Source organism: Mugil cephalus, chromosome 20 (assembly GCF_022458985.1).
Source record: "Mugil cephalus isolate CIBA_MC_2020 chromosome 20, CIBA_Mcephalus_1.1, whole genome shotgun sequence".
In the NCBI taxonomy this organism is placed as follows: domain Eukaryota; kingdom Metazoa; phylum Chordata; class Actinopteri; order Mugiliformes; family Mugilidae; genus Mugil; species Mugil cephalus.
In genome coordinates this window covers 11,125,785-11,144,238 of record NC_061789.1, presented here as the reverse complement: position 1 = coordinate 11,144,238, position 18,454 = coordinate 11,125,785, and the positions used below count along the sequence as shown (strand labels likewise).

The window sequence follows — 18,454 nt, the reverse complement described above, 5'->3', positions numbered from 1 at the left end:
AAATACAAATTAACATGAAAACAAACATATTAAGGATAGCTTAATATTAAATGCAAAATAATAATAATGTATATTTAGAAAAAGCACTAGGTTGAACACCTATAGTAGATAACAGGCCCCTTCTTAGCCTCTCCATCAGTTTGGGCGTTGTAGAGATCGGTGATCGTTGATGATAGCACACATTGGGTTAAAAATAGTGTTCTCAAACTACAGGTATGTATCAGGATTGTAGCCACAAATGTTCCCATTTAACCCCCCCACCAATTTTTAAGAACTGAAGAATTGCCGGAAAACGTCCAGTTGTCCTCACCTCAGCAGGTTTTAGGATGATTATGAGCTCTTAAGACATCTGGACACCTGTCCTATTACGAAAATGTGCAATAGGACAGAACAGTCGGGGCTGTCTTCTGTTGGACAGACTCTGGTTAATGCAGTGTTCTTGTGACTGTTCAAGGGGCGGATGCATCACATCTTCTTTGCAAGGAGAAGGAGGAAGGAGGAACTCTGCAAGTTGTGCTGCGAAGACGCTCGCAGCACAGTGACTCAGTTTGTCTTGTCTCCACGTCTGTCTGTCAAAGCAGGTTCATGTGCGCCCAATGTATGTAACTTAAATTCCTTAAATGATTTTATAATTAATCGTTGAGTCAAAAAAAATTGCTATGTTGCTTCTGACGAATTACAAAAATGTAAAAAGTTACCACAAATTTACATAAACGATTCGACGGTCAGTTTATCTTCTGTAAACGAAAATAATCACGAAGAATTTTTAGTTATTGTCAGTATGTTATTTATTATGACGTATTCTTTGAAGCAAACTTGACAGTGGTTAAAATAAAGAGAGAGAGAGAGAGAGAGAAAGCAGAAGTGAAAAATCTCCCTCTTCTCGCGGATGGAAAGATGTGGGATGTCCCACATGAAACACACTCTCTCGCACACACTAAAAGGCGCAGGTAGACATGTCATGAAGTGAGCTTGGCGCGTAAAGGTCCACATGTTCACATGAGAACGATGAGATATTCAAACTTTCCCAAGGGCGCTTGAAGTGTTTGTGAGTACACCCACGTGAGTCACTGTGGTGTGAATCCAGCGGTGACACAAACATTTTGGTCACGCACAGTAAATAGGGTTTCATCTTGACTTTAATATCACAATAGCTTTCTTCACCACACCGACTCTTCAGCCCGAGTGGGGATGTTGTCATGTTAGAGGTAAAATAGTCAAAATGGATCTGCCAAAAAACTGCACTACTGTAACTGTTCGTCCTCCTGAGACTGTACGAACCCTCAGCAGCCTTTCAAAATCAAATCAAATCTCTTTGTGTCATGTCATCAGCCGATGGGTGTTGAGAAACAGAGAAGAGGACGTTGCCAGCAGTGAGCACGCAACAAACACTCACAACGTTCAGCTGCACGACACTGAGGTAAGATCAGCTATTTCAGTCTGGACTCCACTCGCTGCTGTTGTTGTTTGTCGTAATTAGATTTAATTCAGACACTTTATTTTTTTTTTAACGTTCGCACACCTAGAATGTGACAAGATAAATCTTCTGCTGCGACGTTGGTGCAATGTCAAGCTAAACTGTGAGGGACATTGTTTCACAGATTAAGGGGCTTGTATTAACAAAGTTATTATAGTGACTCATTTAAAATATTCTCTGGGGGAGGAAAAAAGCGCTTTAGTTATTTTCTTATTTAGTTGACTGATTAACTGATTTAATGTTAAACTCACCACATTTCCAGTAATAAATTAACATATGCGCATCCACTTATTTGATTTTGAAATAATATTTTTAGATTCCCTCTGCTGTTTTTAACGTGTAATTATATGCACTTGCTATAGATTAAAGTGTAAAAAAGTAGTAGCAGCAGTTTGGAAGACGTCTGACGCCACAGCAGCAGGGTTTTCCTCAGTGAAAGCCCTGAGACTTTTACTGTGCAGGTGTCGGGCTCCTATTTGTTAAGGAAACCTCAAGCTTTGGCATTGTAACTGAACACGTAGCAACAGGTGCGCCGACATCTGAGGTCTCCAAAAGTGGCACGAAAGAGTCGACTCTTCAGACCGTCATGCAGGATTTTTTTTAACCTCCCCTCAGACGCCCGTTGTGCCATGCCACGATCGTTCCTCGTCAAGAGCAAGAGGAGTCATCTCCTCGTCCCGTCCAAGGACTCCTCTCGGCAACACGCCCAAGCAGACGAGGAGAAACCCGTGGTGGCGCGTGAGAGTAGTAGGCACCATGAAGATGCCGTGCAGACCCCTGTTTTAGGGGTGAAAGACCTCCGGTTTGAAGCCTCATCAGCGTGGGGTGGGAAGATGGTCCGCTCCCACAGTACCTCCACAGATGACTCTTGGCCTTTGGGTATGCATTGAATACCTTTTATTCAGAGTGACTGAAATTGGTCTAAGACTACAGTAAATAAATAAAATATAGTTGCAAGAGTAGAGTTGCAATGTAAGTGACAAGAAAGTTTATTTTTGTGCACAAAAGGTCAGAAGAGGTAAAGCATCATACAATATGAGAAAAAGAATGGGGTTTTTGAACATTAACCCAAAATATATATATTTTTTTATTTTATTTTATTTTTAAATGTCCCTTTTCTGTGACTTCAACCAAAAGCCCCCTTGGAGACCGGAGACGCTCCTCTGCCGGTCTCACAGTGGTCGTCCGACATCCGGCAACACACGACGGAAAGAGAGCGAGAGCTGGAGAGGCTGGTCTACATGTTGCTCAAACACACGTCACACACGGACCTCAAATCTCCAGTCAGCGAGTGTCCGCTCTGCGAAAAGGTAGGAGGGCTCATCTCACGTCGATCCGTCTGTCTGTCTGTCTAATAAACTGGCAAGTGAGTGTAAGTAGTTACCCAGAGGTGTATTTCCACGAGAAACATCATTGGGACCTACAAAATATAGCTACAAATATAGCTATAAAGCTATGAAATATTGCTACAAATCTACAAGATATAACTACAAAAGCTACAAAATATAGCTTAAAAGCTTCAAAACTACAAAATATAGCTACAAAACTACAAAATATAGCTACAAAGCTACGAACCTACAAAATATAGCTACAAAGCTACAAAATATAACTACAAAGCTAAAAGTATGGCTACAAATATAGCTATAAAGCTATGAAATATAGCTACAAAGCTACAAAATATAGCTACAAAGCTACAAAACAAGCCGCTGAAAAAACCCAAAAACAATATTCAGCTTAAATTTTCTCATTTTCTCACTTCACACTAAATCCCGATTGAAATACTTTCAGTAACTACAAAAACATGTAGAAATAGTAGTTGAATTAATTAAAACCAGCGGCCGTAATATTAGCTGAACCTGTAAGGTAGTCTTGAGTCCTCACTTGTTGCTTATATTCTCTCTCTTTTTGCTCTGTTTTTGGTCTCTTACTGTTTACTGTTTGTCACTAATGTGCCTCATAAACTTGTGAGTGTATTTCATACATACTGCTAAACTCTACTTATAATGCTTTAGCTTTATATAGCCCCTTATCATAAACATTCAAAGCGCTTTACAATTTAATACATGATTCATTCGCTCACACAGTCACCTCCTAGTGGTGGTAAACTACTCCAGCAGTCACTGCTGCCTTTGGGCACACTGACGGAAACCTGGCTGCCAATGCCAGCCTCTCCAACCACCACCCTTTTGGTTGTTGGACGACGTCAGCACCTATGACCACAGAGATCAATGAACCGTCCCAGATTTGCCTCTGATGTGCTGGTACAAGCTTATTTTTGGTTTCCTGCCTTTCTGCCAGTGTACACTAACTTCCTATGAGCTCTGACGCACAGAAAATCCTCCACGTATCTTCCTTTAACGTGTCACCAGAGAGTCAACGGGTTTATGTTACAAAAGGCTGAACTATTTAACACTTGTTGACTTCCTGCCGCTCTTTCTGCCTCGCCCAGTCCCTTTCAGAAGTCCTCATCTCAGGCGGTGGTCTTTGGAACAACCTCTCCATCCCTTTGACGAGGTCGCCCCCAGCTACGGACGTGCCACACATGCCGTTTGGCTACAGGGCGATTGGGAGCTATGGCAGAGCCAAGGTAAAGACACTTACTGGTCACACAAAGAACTGAGTGAAACCTTAGGTCTGCCTGTGTTTTATTTTTTGATTTTATTTTACTTACAGGAGCGAAGCTTTGGCTGCAAGGTGTGCGGGAAGGTGTTCAAGCGCTCGTCCACCCTGTCCACGCACCTCCTCATCCACTCGGACACGCGGCCCTACCCTTGCCAGTACTGCGGCAAAAGGTTCCACCAGAAGTCCGACATGAAGAAACACACCTTCATACACACAGGTGAGTAGTGACCACAGCGGAGACACCGTTGAAGCTTCACACCCCTGATTTCATGTCGTGACGCCCCGCGCCCTTCTCTGCCCCTGGTCGGTGCCTCAGGTGAGAAACCACACGTGTGCAAGGTGTGCGGTAAAGGATTCAGCCAAAGCTCCAACCTCATCACCCACAGCCGAAAGCACAGCAGCTACCGGCCGTTCAGCTGTCACCGCTGCCAGCACAGCTTCCAGCGCAGGGTGGACCTGCAGCGCCACCAAGAGACGCAGTGCGGCTATGCGGACATGTACGCCCAGGCCTGACACCACACAGCTGCATGATATTGTCAGCATTTATATTTGTAAAAATCTGAAAAATATGTAAATGCAATGCTTGATAAGAATGGCTTGTATGAATAAAGCTCTTTTAAGAAATATTATTTTATCGCCACGTATATTTAATGTAAGAAAAAAAAAAAGCAACTAGGATTATTTCAAGAAGCTCCAGACCAAGTATTCTTAGAGAAACAATATCAATATCATACTGTAATATGATAACAGTGCGGTTTTAGAGATAATCAATTCACTACTGCATGTACAGGAAGTTTATTTTGAAAGGACTTCAGCAAAATTAATAAAAATGTGAATTTTCAGCACATTTTTTTTTTTTAAACAGTACTTGGAATTTAAAGCTACTTTAGTTGATGTTTTTATAGAAATAAATAAATTTTAAAGAAATAAATTAAGTGACAGTGTGTGATATGAAGCCATGTTTAAAATGGGAAGATGATGTTAAAAACCTCCGTGCAGAAAAAGTTCGTTCGAGATTATTTTAAATGAAATTAGAGCTAAAATTAAGTTCAGCGCTGAACTCAAGATCCTCGACTTGATAAAAACACAGGTGTGTCCGCAACCTGAATGAAACAAAAGACGTCTTCACAGCTTTATTCCTGCTTTAAACAAATATATTAATGCATTTTTTTTTTACAACATCTTACACAGTTTATGACGTTCAGAACTTCACGTTTCTCATTTTCAACACATTTAATCACCTTGTCACATGAACACGAAAACATTTCACAGACACAGATACTGTAGATGTGATAGCCAGCTGATTCACAGCTACGACATGAATGACTGTCAAACCCTTGAGTTTTCATTACAGGCACGCAATAACCTCTCAGTTGATCTTTGACCTCCTGTTCCGGCTCCAAAGACAATGGCGACGACTATGGTGACCACAGGTTTCAGTTCGAGTCACTCCAACCATGTTTAGATCCTGCTGATTCGAGATATTGGTCTCTCCAAACAACGTTGCGATGCCAGTTTCGAAATAACTCGGTGGGCAGATCGATCGCAGCCGTGAAGCCGGAGTTTCTGTTTGAATCTGAGTTTTTCACAAGGCCGCCATGAGTAAAAGCAATTGTACTCACATGTTCTCAGCCTCACGCAATTTCTGCTGCAGGGCAAACACACAAACACAGGCAGCTGTGCTCTGACACACACACAAACGCTGAAAAGTTGTTAGAACCTCTGTCCCAGATCTCCTCTCTCAGATTTGCCAGCGGAAATCCTGAGAAAGAGATAAAAGAATAAAACTGCTCAGAGCCATGGCGGCGTATCAGAGCCGAAATCTGCAGGTGCTCGTCTAATGCTGGTGTGTTTTCTGGAACCGGCGGCGCTTAAAACCACTGCAGCTTATTTTAAATGTGCAGCTTTGATGGTGTGTTCGCTCACTTCCGCCCAGCTGGAGCTAGCACGTACAGTTCGGTTGTGTTTAATATGAACAAAGGACACCGCAGCAGATGCACTTCTGATTGAGTTGATGGACTATTTTTGGAGTGTCGTATATTTTACAAACAGAAAGTATACGTTGTTTTTTTTTTTTTTCAGTGTGAAAAAACCCACTACTAGTTTTAAAGTATTTGTGGGATTAAAAATTAAGTCTTGAAATGTATATTAGACACAATAAAAGCTTTACATCCGGTTGCTAATTATACAATAGAGGGTATGCACGTGACATCACAGCAAGCAGACGTCTCCATGGTTACAGTTGTGACAGTTGAACACGGAGATTAGCGGCATTAGTTTGAATCGTAGACTTTAATACTGTCTAAATTGTAAAAAAAAAAAAAAAAAAAAAAATTAAAATGTGAAGAGCTGTTACTTCTCATTAAAGTAGCTCTTTTATTTAGCTACATTTATCATAACTGGAATGATTTAAAACTAACTGAAACTGAGGCTAATCAACTTTTCCACCAGCAGTCGGAGCAAGCAGACGTCTCCATGGTTACGGCCACTGAGCGGCAAAAACTGACAGTTGAGCGTGGAGATTAGCCGCATTAGCTTGAACCATAGACTTTTTAAATTAATTTAAAAAAAAGGTGAAGAGGACGCTACAGCATTATATATCTAACGTTACTTCTCAGTGAAGCTCTTAGCGTTAGCATCTGTTATTTAGCTACATTTATCACAACTGAAATGACCTAAAACTAACTGAAACTGACTGAGGCTAATCCACTTTTCCAAAGCCAAACTAATTTGTATGAATCATTGTCGAGTCCAACTGTCCACATTTTTCCCGGTCTCACTGTATTTACTGATACATGTCACCATGTTTTTGACACTCAGGGCGACGTGGTCCCAGGGGAAAGTGACGTCAGTGCATACCCTCTATAAACAGTGAAATCATTATGTTACATGAGCTCAAGATGGAGTTATGGTACATAGCTTATCCTGTGCAATAATATGTGCAGGAAAAAGTTGATATAACCCACCCACTTTATCCTTTTATTACATATTATTAAGTGATTTGCTACTTAAATGCTGATAAATTTGTGTACACGATTTCCCAAGCTCTTGACATTTATGCCATTTAATTCCTCCAAAGCTGAGCAGGAATCGACGTACATATAGCATAAACTGCAAGAATATGACAAGCTGCATATAAGTAATTTAACCCGGAGCACTGGGCAGCAGAAAAACTTATCATGTGATTCATTTATTCTGATAATACCTCTTCAAGCTCTAAGACCTGACATATGAACTGGAGAGTAGTTTCAAATGAGAGAGAACTTATAATTTCCCCAAAACTTGAAAACGTCTTACCTCTACTCTGGACTCGCCTCTACACTGAGCTGGACGAGTGATCAGACATTGAAGACGGACTCCAGATGTTGTGGCCTCCGCGAGTCTGATCCGTTAAAGGACCTTCTCTGAAAGACGCTGGCCGTGCCCCTCCAAAATAAAACACACGGTAACGCAGTTTTTTAATATGTTTTAAATGCTCTTTGCAGTAACTTATTAAATATGTGAAAAATATATTTTAATAGTGCATTTGTTTGCTTGTAGCTGTGGTACTTTACCCAGAGGAGGGTAAGTTGATTTCATTACCTGTGTAGTTATAAATGCACCACAAGCCTCCCATCAGACTGACACCCATCAAAAAGGCTACAAAGACAATTCCCATGATTGGTCCTGTCTGATCCACAAAGCCTAGAAACAGAGAATCAGAATGAGCTTTATTTATCAGAACCAGAGTGTGATTAAGGTTAAGCAGTACTACAGCAAAATGATACTCACTGCTGTGCTGCGGGTCTGGACGGGCCTGTGGAGCCACACTTAGCCTTTTGGTTCTTTGGCCAACCGGGGCCTGCATCTTGGGTACTAGCGATCTCATGGGCTGCGTGACCACCATGGGTCTGGAGAGGTTTCTGATCTCACACTGGAATGGGGAAAACTGGGCTATGGTTATATGGTTACCGGCAACAGCATGGGATCAGTTCAGTGACAAAATCCACGCGCATAGGAACCATTATGAGTGCGCATTAAGACCACTCTCTGATTGCTCACAGTCTCTCTGTACACACTTTAAACGCTTATAGGGGTATGCATTGATGTCACAATGGCTGTATCAGTTAAAACAGCGAGACCTGAAAAAAATGTGGATTATCAGATCAAATTAAAGGAAATTGGACTCGACAATGATCCATATGAGCTAGTATGAATTTGGAAAAGTGGATTAGCCTCAGTTTCAGTTGGTTTTAAGTCCAGTTATGATGAATGTAGCTAAATAAAAGAGCTAAGAGCTTTACTGAGAAGTAACAGCTCTTCACATTTTTTATTGTCAATAAATTGTAGATCAAGGAGAAAATATCATGTGCATTAAAGCAACTGAAAACAGCAACAACTGAGACTCTTAAGTATCAGTAATCCCCACCATATATGACTCTATTTAATGAGGACAAACTCGCTGCACTGTTTAAATTAAAATTTATTGTTCCACACAGTTCTTGTTTTTTTGTTGTATTGTTTGTTTTTTACGTAACTTACGTAACAGGTAACGCATTTCTGAAGGTTGGCCTGATAAATGCGTACTTTTCAGTCCATTCGTCATTAAAGGATCTGTTTTCCGCATCAACTTTTCGTTTCACGGCCTTTGAGAGTGACATTTTAGCCTACCTGTGTTAAGAGGCCTTTTCCTTCCACTAACTGAAACTGTATTGAAGCCAATGATGACCCCATCGAGGCTTTGTTTCGGCTGTTTGTTTTTCATGTGCTCTATGAATAAAGTTTACTTGAATTGAGTTGAGGCAAAGTGTCTCTAGCACTCCTGGTGGTTGACTGTGGTATAAGTGATATGGGCCTGACTCATAAAGGCTAAAAATGCCTTCAGTTTTGTAATGATATCAAAAAATATAAACAATAAATAAACATTCAATAATAATGCTATGCCAAAATGTTATTTTTATTTTATTTTATTTGGCCCCCAAGGTGACTGGTGCTCTGACAAATGTTGTTGGTGACCCCTGCTCTATTGTATTCAGGTCAGAGCCAATCCGAAACACAGTAGGGCAGGTCATCATGGCATGGATCAAAATGTCAGTGAAAAAATAGGTAAATTAAGGAACAGACAGGTATACAATCCCTGCCTAGCCAGGCACATCTGAGAAAGGCATAGAAAGCATATAAGGGCACACAAATCTTAATGCGTGCTGATAATGGTTTTTATGCGCACAGATTTTAGCGCTGAACTGATCCCATACAAGAGGTGAACAAGAGCTTTTACAAAGCACAAATCTATAAAGTTTTTACATGACCTAACCGTGATTTAATCATGCAAACTATCACAATTATTTGGTATCTTATTTGGTCACTGAAATGCCACCATTTAGCTACAGTTACATTCAGATAATAGTTGTTTTGGGGGGAATTCAAAAAGCGTTTTTATTTTTTTTTTCTGACCTGTGAAGCTGCATCCTAAGACAGTTTTGATTCTTATTGGTGTATGCAAGCAAAACTATACATTAGAATAATATAATTCTTCTCATCCAACTATTATCTTGAAAGGCAATAATCCCAAAACATCAAACTTCTGCTATTAAAGTACTAAAATCAACAATATGCTTTATTTTTTTATGAAAAGTAGTTTAGTTTGTTTCTTTACCTGATCCGTCTGTGATCTGGATATTAGTGGAGGGATATGTAGCCCAGCCTGACAGTCTTTCTTCATGGTTCCCATCATGACCTCCCCTCCTATCAAGTCAGAGTCACACAGGCGAAGGCTGCAGTGGAGGAACTGCATGGAGTCATTATAAACGGGCCTCAGGATGAAACTAAATCTCACGGACTGCATCTCCTCCTCGTCTCCCACACTCATCGTCCTCTTTTCCATCCTTGGTTCCTTCTCTTTTCTGCCAGTGTTGTCGTGCATTCCGCCCTTTTCCCGTCCGTCTTTCTCTTCTTTGTCTTCCTGATCATCTTCCTCCTCTTTTCCTTTTGTCGCTGCGCCGAGGGACAGCGAGGAGTCTGAGGAGCAGCCGTCGCTTATCAGTGTCCAGAAGGGAGATTTTTTAGGGTCTGACACGGGAGAGATTATACACGACTTTATTTGGACGACATCTGCGTGCGGTGCTTTGGCTGAAATCTGAAGTAGGACAGATATTTAAACAGGGAAGAAGAACACAGTGTAATGTTATGACGCATCGTGACTTTCATTCATCCATAGACAGTATGTGTAAAAACCTAAACCAATGAATCTGTGACACGTTGGCTTTAACAAACTGACAAACCTCAACATAGACACGTTGATCAGCTGTGATGACACACGGGCCAACCTGCGAGTGCTCGTAGCGTTCATTGACAAAAAGCTTCAAAAGAAGAACAGGCCCGGATCTGTGCCTTAGTAGTGGGAGGTGGCCCAGTCCTGAATCGGATCCTGGACCGTCAGGCACCCAGGGGACCAGTCCCGTCTGAGGATGGTGGACATTGTCCTCATCATCATCGCTGTTATCGTCGGCAGTAGCAGCAGTAGGGCTGAGGGGACTGGGGATGGAAGCCATGCAGCTAAACTGAGACGACAAAACAAAACGGGAGGTTACAGGTGAAAAACACTGAGCAAACTGGGAAAAGTTGCACAAAGACTACAGAAAACTGTCAATTGACACTAAATTATGCATCTGCGTGAAAGTAAAATAAGTTTTCCTATAAAACAGAACAATTACTATTAGCTGGGAGACTAAGGCTAGAAGGCTAAAAGAGCCTCAAACCATTGTACAGATCCGGTCGAGCAGTTCAGTTTATTGACTCTAGATGAGCTCGTCATTGAGAAAATCTTTGTGGATTTGTGTGCTCAGACGAGATGAAGATGAAAAATGAGATTAGCCATCTGCTCGTCCTCCAATCTATGTGACCTGTCTCAACGACTTCGCTACAGTCGGCGATTCAACGTGCTGAACCAGCGGAGGAACCGGTGACTCATTAAATTGCAACCGTTTAGCTACAGTTACGTTCAAATCATTTTAGGGGGAATTCCTAAAAGCGGTATGTTTCTGATCTGTGAAGCTGCATCCCAAGGCAGTTTTGATTCTCACTGGTGCATGCACATAAGACTGAGCTTAATTTGTATTCTGCTTCGAGGCCAACCACATCATTTGCTAACAAGCTAGGCTAAGCTAACTGACGCCCTGCTGTAGCTTTAACATTTAGTATTCACCATAGCTTTATCCTTTGATCTGAGTGTTTCAGGCTCTGGGTTCTGTAGAGCATCTTGACACATTGTTATTGGTGCTATGTAGATAAAATTGAACTGAACTGAATTGAAATCTCACATGTATGCCGAGTGGACTGTTGGACTTCCCAGTCTGATTGAGTGCCTGAGGCTTGTCTCTCCATAGTAACACCTGCCCAGAGAAAGAGGGAAATAGAGAGAAACTGAATTAAACAGTATGTATTTCTATTTCTGTGTAAGTTGTTGCTGAGAGCTGGCATTAAAGCCACCTGGTTACAATTATTACGACAGAAGGAAGACACACATTATCCCACATTATTGACTTTATAGAGATATTTCCTGTTCAGTGTTTCAACACGTCCACCTCTTACCTTCTGTTGTTTGCCTCTGCCATTACCCTTACTTCCAATTTCCTGCCTCTGAACCGAGATCGTCTCTGATTTAATTTGCCAAGGATCCATTTTTAGGCTTTAACTCCGTAATGCTCTGGTCACGATGACCTGGGTCACGCCCCCCCCCCTCGCCGGGACAACTAACACTTACAACATTTTCAAATGTTCATTCTACTCCACATCTTGTTGTTTTACCCACAGCAAACACTGTGACCTTCGTTTCTAGATTTAGACATGTTTCCTTCTGCACTTTAAAACCACTTCTCTCCATGTTCTCTGTTTATGTTGCTGAGTCCCTTCAACAATAATCCCGAACAATGGAAACTCATAAGGTGTAAGATGAGCAATATGTAAGAAACAAAGAGCAAATTTGTGAAAAAAATGTCTTATCTCACCATGTTTTTGTACTGCACCCCTCTGGGCTCCCCCAGGAGCAGGCCCTCTGTCCCACAGGAAAGGACTGGGAACACCAACAGGAAATGGCTCCCATTAGTCTGAGCCTGGCACGTCAGGTCCCGCAGAGTCACGGCAGCCACAGGGACGGACAAGCTCTGGAGGAGAGAACTCATGAGAGGCCATGACACTTAAAAACAACAACACTTGGTCAAAGCACTGGCAATGACTCATTTAAAAGCTGAAAATGACTCTTGTGTCCTGCATTTCCTTTATTAAGTTGGTCACTAAACTGTTAGCATTAGCCCGGTAAACTGTTAATATTAGTGTTAGCTCACTGTTAGTGTTTGCTCTCTAAAGCGTTATTGCTAGCTGTTAGTGTTAGCTTGCTAAGCTGTTAGTGTTAGCTTGCTAGCTGTTAGTGTTAGCTCGCTAGCTGTTAGTGTTAGCGTGCTAACAGCAATGCTGTCACCAAGGTGTCAGTTTAATAGCTGGCGCAGCATTCACTGTCTTTTTGTTCAGTGTTTTCTGTTTTATTCCATGTAAAAGAAAACATCTATTTGTTTGTTCACAGCACGTAAGCAAAATAGGCTACACAGTGAGCGATTAGTGACGTCAGCAGATGCAAACATGCATTTGTACGTAACGTGACAACATGGTTGACGCGTCACAGCGTCAAAGGACCAACTCAAAAAGTCACTACTGTGACCTTAGCATAACCATTAATGTTACACCATGTTAGCAGACTAGATGCTAACTTTATGTGCATGTTGTTTAGCGTTGTGTAGTTTGTTTATTTTTAGTGAAATCACGACATTGCGCCAAAACAGTAAAAAACTGTAAAAAACAGTGAGCTGCACCAATGCCCCTTAACCAGAACACACACCAACTAACTATAACAAGGGATGCAGTTTGTGTCTTCGTATATGTTGTGTTTAACTTCATCACTGCATCTGCTAAGGAGTAAAATACCTGCAGGATGCGTCGGTCGACTGTCACACTGAGGAGTCCGTCCTCACACTTCACGGTGAAGCTCTCACGTCCTCCTTGGGCTCTGCCTCCACTATTCAGCCACTGCCTCAGCCTGCGCTCCTCCGCCCAGGAAGGCCTCACAGCCAGAGGATTCAACACAACAACCTCATCTGTCGTACAGACACGCAGACTAGTCACGAAAACACATTTAATACACTATAAAAACCCTTCCACTCAGAAACATTCTGCTCAGTCTTACATGGCACAAAGAAGATAGTACATTTTTTTTAAAAAAAAGTCCAGTTGCTTCACACATTAATGGAAATAAGAAACATACAGGAGTCCTGACCTGTCCCGCCCTCAGCCAGGTGGATCACGAAGCGATTGGCCAGGTCGGCCTCGGTGTATGAGGTCACCTTAGCGTAGCCGATCCCCCTGGTCCAGGCGAGAAGGTCAGATATGGTTGACAGGTCAGAGCTAAGAGTGCTGGTCAGGGTTAGGTCAGGCTCGGGTGGGAATGGTGGAGACACACTGTTAGAGGACTGTGGAGAGAGACAAAACACAGTTTAGTTCATTCAAATCAGGTCTGTTTATGTCTGGATTAACCTGTTTGGAGACGCCAGGGGAAGTATAAACTGTTGGACATTAGAAATTCATTACATTGTTTTTTTTTTTTACTTTATTTGCTTTTCCTTATTTCCTGTTTTACTTTGAAATGATCCCTTTCGGTTATTTGTACTTCCTGTGTTTGTCCGACTTCTCCTCTCTAATGTGTTTCTCCCTCAGTAGTTTATATCACACTATACAGTTGTCACGAATGGATAACATCAGACTGTAAACATGTTTCTGTTCTAACGTGGTCCAACGTGAAGGTCTATGGGAGTTTTCCTTTTCTGTGTAGTCCAGCTACTTCCTTTTGTCCTTTGTCAGACACTATATTTGGGTCCTACGCATAGACTGTAAAAAAACAAAAACAAAAAACAAATGCATGACACACTTTTCATGAAGGAGGTGGAGTTTATGACTGGACTGCAGCCAGACACCAGGGTAGAGATTCATGTGCTTTGGTTTCACTTTTGGGCATGCACTTTTTTTTTTTTTTTTCAGTCTTTGGTTTTGATTTGATTTGATTTTGAGGAGTAGCGTGTCGCTAAAATGTCGTACTTTAAAACAAAAATAAACACGTCTGCAGTGTGGTACCTAGACAGTTTTGATCTCCTCAGCCCATTTCTCCACCATATTTTCTTCAAAGATAGCGACGGCCAAACACACCACACTGAGCTTCAAAACTAATCTCCATCAAATCTACAAGTGATGTTATGTAGGTATTGTCCATCTTTTTATACAGTTAATGTATAGACCATTAAGTTATAGCAGACTTACAGCAGGTTAGATATAAAATCAATTCTTGAACTGGGTTTTGGAAATTGGGAGCGTTGAGTCTCTTACATGAACAGAGATGTGACCCCGGACACCACGAGCAGCAATGGCCCAGTTGACCGGCACCGAGCTGCTGAGAATCAGCACGACCTTCCGTACTTTTGAAGTGGCCACCGGGGGCACAAGAGAGACAATCACCTCCACCTGCAGAGAGCTGAAGGAGACAGAGAGAGGAAGTTCAACATGGCCGTAACAAACACACGCTTATTGATGATCTCTCCAGGACCGTATTTCCTCACCCACAGAGGCCTGAGCCCGCTGAATGGAGCTTTATCACATGGACCTCGGGGCTGGTCCCAGCCGCAGACGCGTGGGCGCAGCCCTGCACTTCCTGGAGCTGAAGGTCAGAGGTCATGTAGTTGCGAGAGAGGAACATGGATTGCAGCTGGCACGCAGCCGGCAGGGTTGGATCTGTAAATATGGAGACAAAGCAGGAGATGTTTTTGGTTTCACAACTTCTTTCTCAACAGTCCCTCTGACCTCAGTTATATCTGGTGGTAAGAGACAGAGGAAATGACTGATGAGATGATGAATGCCAAGTTGTCACAATTGTTTTGATTTTAATTTGGTTTTGTGGGTGAATTTTAAGCTTTATGTACAAATCTTCGTCCCAGACATGATTTCTTTTTGTCTTCCTTGCAGCTCACCCTCTCCCACACGAATGTAGACTCGATTGCCGTGGGTCGCGTGTGTCAGGGAGGACAAATTGCTGTGGTGTTTCAGAGCCCAGCGGTACAGCGCTCGCGGGTGAAAGGGTAACGAATTCACCGTCTGGACGTGCAAACGCAGATCGCGGGACTGCACGCTGGAATTCGGAGACACCTAGGAGACGAAGGCACTCGGTCAAGCGAGGATCGATTGGTGAGACCAAAGACTCGTCTGCTCACTCCGGTTTACCTGCACCAGCACCGGCAGGTTGGGCGGCAGCCGCTCAGCCTCCAGCCACCAGGTGACGGGGAGTTTGTGGCTGAGCAGCAGGTGGAGGGCTCTGAGAGGGGCCGGGGACAGAGACAGAGGCTTCAGCATCACCGTCACCTGAGGACGGGAGAGAAAAGAAAAGTGGTAAATCTACAATTCTGCAGTTGCTGGCTGGCCTGGAAGTGAGCTAATGGTCAGACACTGACTCAGACTTAGTGCCTCACAAGTCTGGGGGTTTTCCTTTCTCTTTGCAAAGTGGATGTTCTTTACCGTGTTCTCGGGGCTGTTGGTCACTCTTCCCAGCGCAATGACATGAGTTTCTTTGTTCCCACGTTCTCTAGCGGCACAGCCGAGACCGGCCTCGAACCTTTCCAGCAGACCCTGGACAGGGTGACGAGCCCCGACTGGAGCGCCCACTGAGCAACGTCCCTCCGCCGTCAGAGCTGAGGGGGAACAACAGATGCGCGACTAAGGGGTGTGATTATAAATTTAACTTTAATTTAACTGGCACATCCAGGCCTAACAACAGTTATATCTGTTGATCCTCTGCTTCATCGTGCAGACTTTGCTGAGCCTCATAACGCTCCTTTTTCCTCCCTTCTTCTCCCTTCTTCCATTGTATCGATGTGTGGGAGACACAATAGTGAGAAGTTTTTTTGTATCTGTCAAACCCCCAGCCTGAGGGGGATTGGAACATGTCCCAGTGAAAACTATGTTCAGTTTCATTTTGACACTCTGCAATGAAACATCAAATCTGATAATGTCTACAACAGATCCACTCTTGTTCTTGGTTAAAAAAAAAAAAAAAAAAAAAATGGATGTGAAGTCCAGATGGGTCTTCGTAGTCTTACCTGCTGGTCTCTCCCAGAGCAAAAAGAGACAGCAAATGGTCCATCCAACGCCTGACAGTGAAGGCATCATGATACATTCACTGCTGGACTGCCTAATGTGGTGGCACAACTTACAACATCCTGGAAACAGGATCATATGTTAAGACACAGTTCATACAAAAATAAATAAACCAGTATTTTTATAATCAGTCACTAATGCTCTCTCTCTGACGCCTATCATAGCTTTTCTACGCAATATATGACTAAAAATGGAAACTATTTCCTGTAATTCAATTAAAAAAAACACGTTCGGTCGACCTGATATGCTGATATGGAAGACTGGGGCATGGGAACTTCATATAGGCATAATTAAGTCTCCATGGGCCAATACGAACATGAGTTTGAGTGTGAATATGGTAACGAGGTAAAGATCAAATGTCTGTTTCTGTTTAGAAGACTTAAACAGAAGAAAATGATGTAAAATTTCACAATACAAAGTTTTCTGAGTCCTAATTGTTATATTATAAGGCTGGTAAAAGTGGCTTCAGTTCAGTTTGGACACTGGTTTAAAGTTTGTTGAATAGAAATAAAATAAAATATTACAATTGAGGAAGCTCAAATATGGGCAGCAAGCAACAGATTCAGTGCCTGATTCTATATCGTATGGAACTTGAACGGAAGAAATTGCATATAGTGTCGTGATGGTTATTAAATTTACGAGGTTTATCTTCAAATTTTCCAGGCAAAAAATTTGCTACCGTACACTTTCAAGTTAAGATAACAGATCAAAATGATAAGATAGCTTAGTAAAGCTAACTTTGGGACACTTATTTTAAAAGTTTAAATATTTAAAATTAAATAATTAGTTTTATTTTATTGGTTTATTTTTTAGGCATAAAGGGGTTTCCATACACACATTATACACAGGTCAAAACAATCAGATAGGCTAGTTAAAATTAGATTTAACCTTCTATTTCATATAAATTTTGACTTAAATACACTTATTTTTTAAAATATATTATTAAGCCATAAACGAGTTTCCGTACACTTTGGTGATAAGAAAATAACAGGTCAAAATAATTTGCTGGTAAAAAAAAAAAAAAAGTCCTTTTTAAAATTACTTTACCTAACTTTGCTTATTTCCAATATACTTGTTTTCCTTTCCAGGCATGAATGAGCCATAGACCAAAATATTAATATGTAAATGTAATCAAGCACATAAAACAGAAGATATGTAGTAACATCTGTACAAACACAGACACACTGCATATGATACAGACGCTGGAGACAGGGAACATGTCAGCTGTTTGCTTAAAGTCCATATCTGCCGCGTCTAAAAGTGAAGATCAGTGTTCCTGCAGCTATTTTCCCTCTTCAGACACTTTTCTGGAGCGGACAAGAGAACAAAAACTGGGACTCACCTGCGGCGCTGCGCTCAGACACAGGCGGACTGCTGATCCAGCTGTTGCTCCACTGCGAGGGCTGTGCTCACAACTCTACGCACGCCCCCCTCGCTTCATGAACACACAACACACGCAGTCACACACACCCTCCACATATTGAACCAGGCAAAATACTCCAACTCTCAGCTGCGCGTCGGCTCAGCCGTTCTTTTTTTATCCGACTGAGGTGCGACCTGGGTGAAATATTTCTCGGGGGAAATTCATTTTACGCACCGAGTGGACGCACTGAAGGAGGGAAGCGGTTGTTGGGACATAATTAAGGGGGCGATGGGAGGGACTGTGGGATGGTGTGACAGAGTGGAGAGAGAGACGCCGGGGAAAGGAATAAAAGGCTTTGGAAACGTCTCCAAACGTAGATGGCAACAGGAAGGAGGTCTGGACGCGGAGAAGGAGGGGAGAGGAGGGAAGGAGGAGGAGGAGGGTGGGCCTCAGGAGTTTGACTGGCAGGTGAAAAGTACGGGAGATGGCAGGAGGGGAGTAAAGAGGGACATCACGCACGTGTTTTTTTGCCTTTGAGTTCAGATGTGATTTTTCACGGTTTAAAATAAAATGTACCAGAGGTGTTGCTTTGGTCAGTACGCATTTACACAGGAAACATAAACAGAGCTTTATTTTCTGCAGTAAGACTTGGACTCACAAAGACAGACCCGGTTGACTTTTTTTGTTTCATACAGTTGAATCCATTTTCATCTGCTTGAGTGAGGGATGTTTTCAAAACTTGTTGATAAAAATTAAATTCAATCCCATCT

At 42.2% G+C, this 18,454-nt stretch overlaps 2 protein-coding genes across 5 annotated transcripts; one reads left to right on the top strand and one right to left on the bottom strand.

Annotated features, from left to right (window-relative positions):
• Positions 1–493: 493 nt before the first annotated feature.
• LOC124997262 (zinc finger protein Gfi-1b-like) lies at positions 494–5,033 on the top strand. Of its 3 annotated transcripts, none has more exons than XM_047570843.1 (7): positions 494–598; positions 1,333–1,420; positions 2,093–2,356; positions 2,615–2,787; positions 3,927–4,064; positions 4,151–4,316; positions 4,416–5,033. In XM_047570843.1, the coding sequence occupies exons 3-7, from the start codon at positions 2,107–2,109 to the stop codon at positions 4,610–4,612; spliced, it is 924 nt and encodes a 307-aa protein (XP_047426799.1). In that variant the 5' UTR covers positions 494–598; positions 1,333–1,420; positions 2,093–2,106; the 3' UTR covers positions 4,613–5,033. The 3 variants fall into 3 exon arrangements, with proteins under 3 accessions (XP_047426799.1, XP_047426798.1, XP_047426797.1); XM_047570842.1 differs by lacking the exon at positions 494–598 and adding an exon at positions 924–1,208; XM_047570841.1 differs by lacking the exon at positions 494–598 and having other exon boundaries at positions 924–1,420.
• A 170-nt stretch (positions 5,034–5,203) lies between these two features.
• Positions 5,204–17,977, bottom strand: engl (endoglin, like). Of its 2 annotated transcripts, none has more exons than XM_047570839.1 (17): positions 17,664–17,977; positions 16,264–16,383; positions 15,683–15,855; positions 15,392–15,529; positions 15,142–15,316; positions 14,734–14,905; positions 14,504–14,648; positions 13,404–13,596; positions 13,055–13,224; positions 12,085–12,240; positions 11,398–11,469; positions 10,360–10,638; positions 9,735–10,214; positions 7,871–8,012; positions 7,682–7,783; positions 7,397–7,528; positions 5,204–5,861 (listed from the first exon to the last, which is right to left on the bottom strand). In XM_047570839.1, exons 2-16 carry the CDS (start codon positions 16,331–16,333, stop codon positions 7,416–7,418), a joined length of 2,580 nt encoding a protein of 859 aa, XP_047426795.1. In that variant the 5' UTR covers positions 16,334–16,383; positions 17,664–17,977; the 3' UTR covers positions 5,204–5,861; positions 7,397–7,415. The 2 variants fall into 2 exon arrangements, with proteins under 2 accessions (XP_047426795.1, XP_047426796.1); XM_047570840.1 differs by having other exon boundaries at positions 7,397–7,525; positions 17,664–17,976.
• Between the last annotated feature and the right edge of the window lie 477 nt (positions 17,978–18,454).

Bases quoted from the DNA above. Each gene is read 5' to 3' on its own strand.
- LOC124997262 (XM_047570843.1), top strand. From the start codon at position 2,107: ATGCCACGATCGTTCCTCGTCAAGAGCAAGAGGAGTCATCTCCTCGTC. The intron at 2,357-2,614 runs GTATGCATTGAA...TTCAACCAAAAG, and splicing joins AGATGACTCTTGGCCTTTGG to CCCCCTTGGAGACCGGAGAC. The intron at 4,065-4,150 runs GTAAAGACACTT...TTTTACTTACAG, and splicing joins GGAGCTATGGCAGAGCCAAG to GAGCGAAGCTTTGGCTGCAA.
- engl (XM_047570839.1), bottom strand. From the start codon at position 16,333: ATGATGCCTTCACTGTCAGGCGTTGGATGGACCATTTGCTGTCTCTTT. The intron at 11,470-12,084 runs GTGAGATAAGAC...TTCTCTGGGCAG, and splicing joins GGGTGCAGTACAAAAACATG to GTGTTACTATGGAGAGACAA. The intron at 10,639-11,397 runs GTGAGATTTCAA...TTGTCGTCTCAG, and splicing joins ACAGTCCACTCGGCATACAT to TTTAGCTGCATGGCTTCCAT.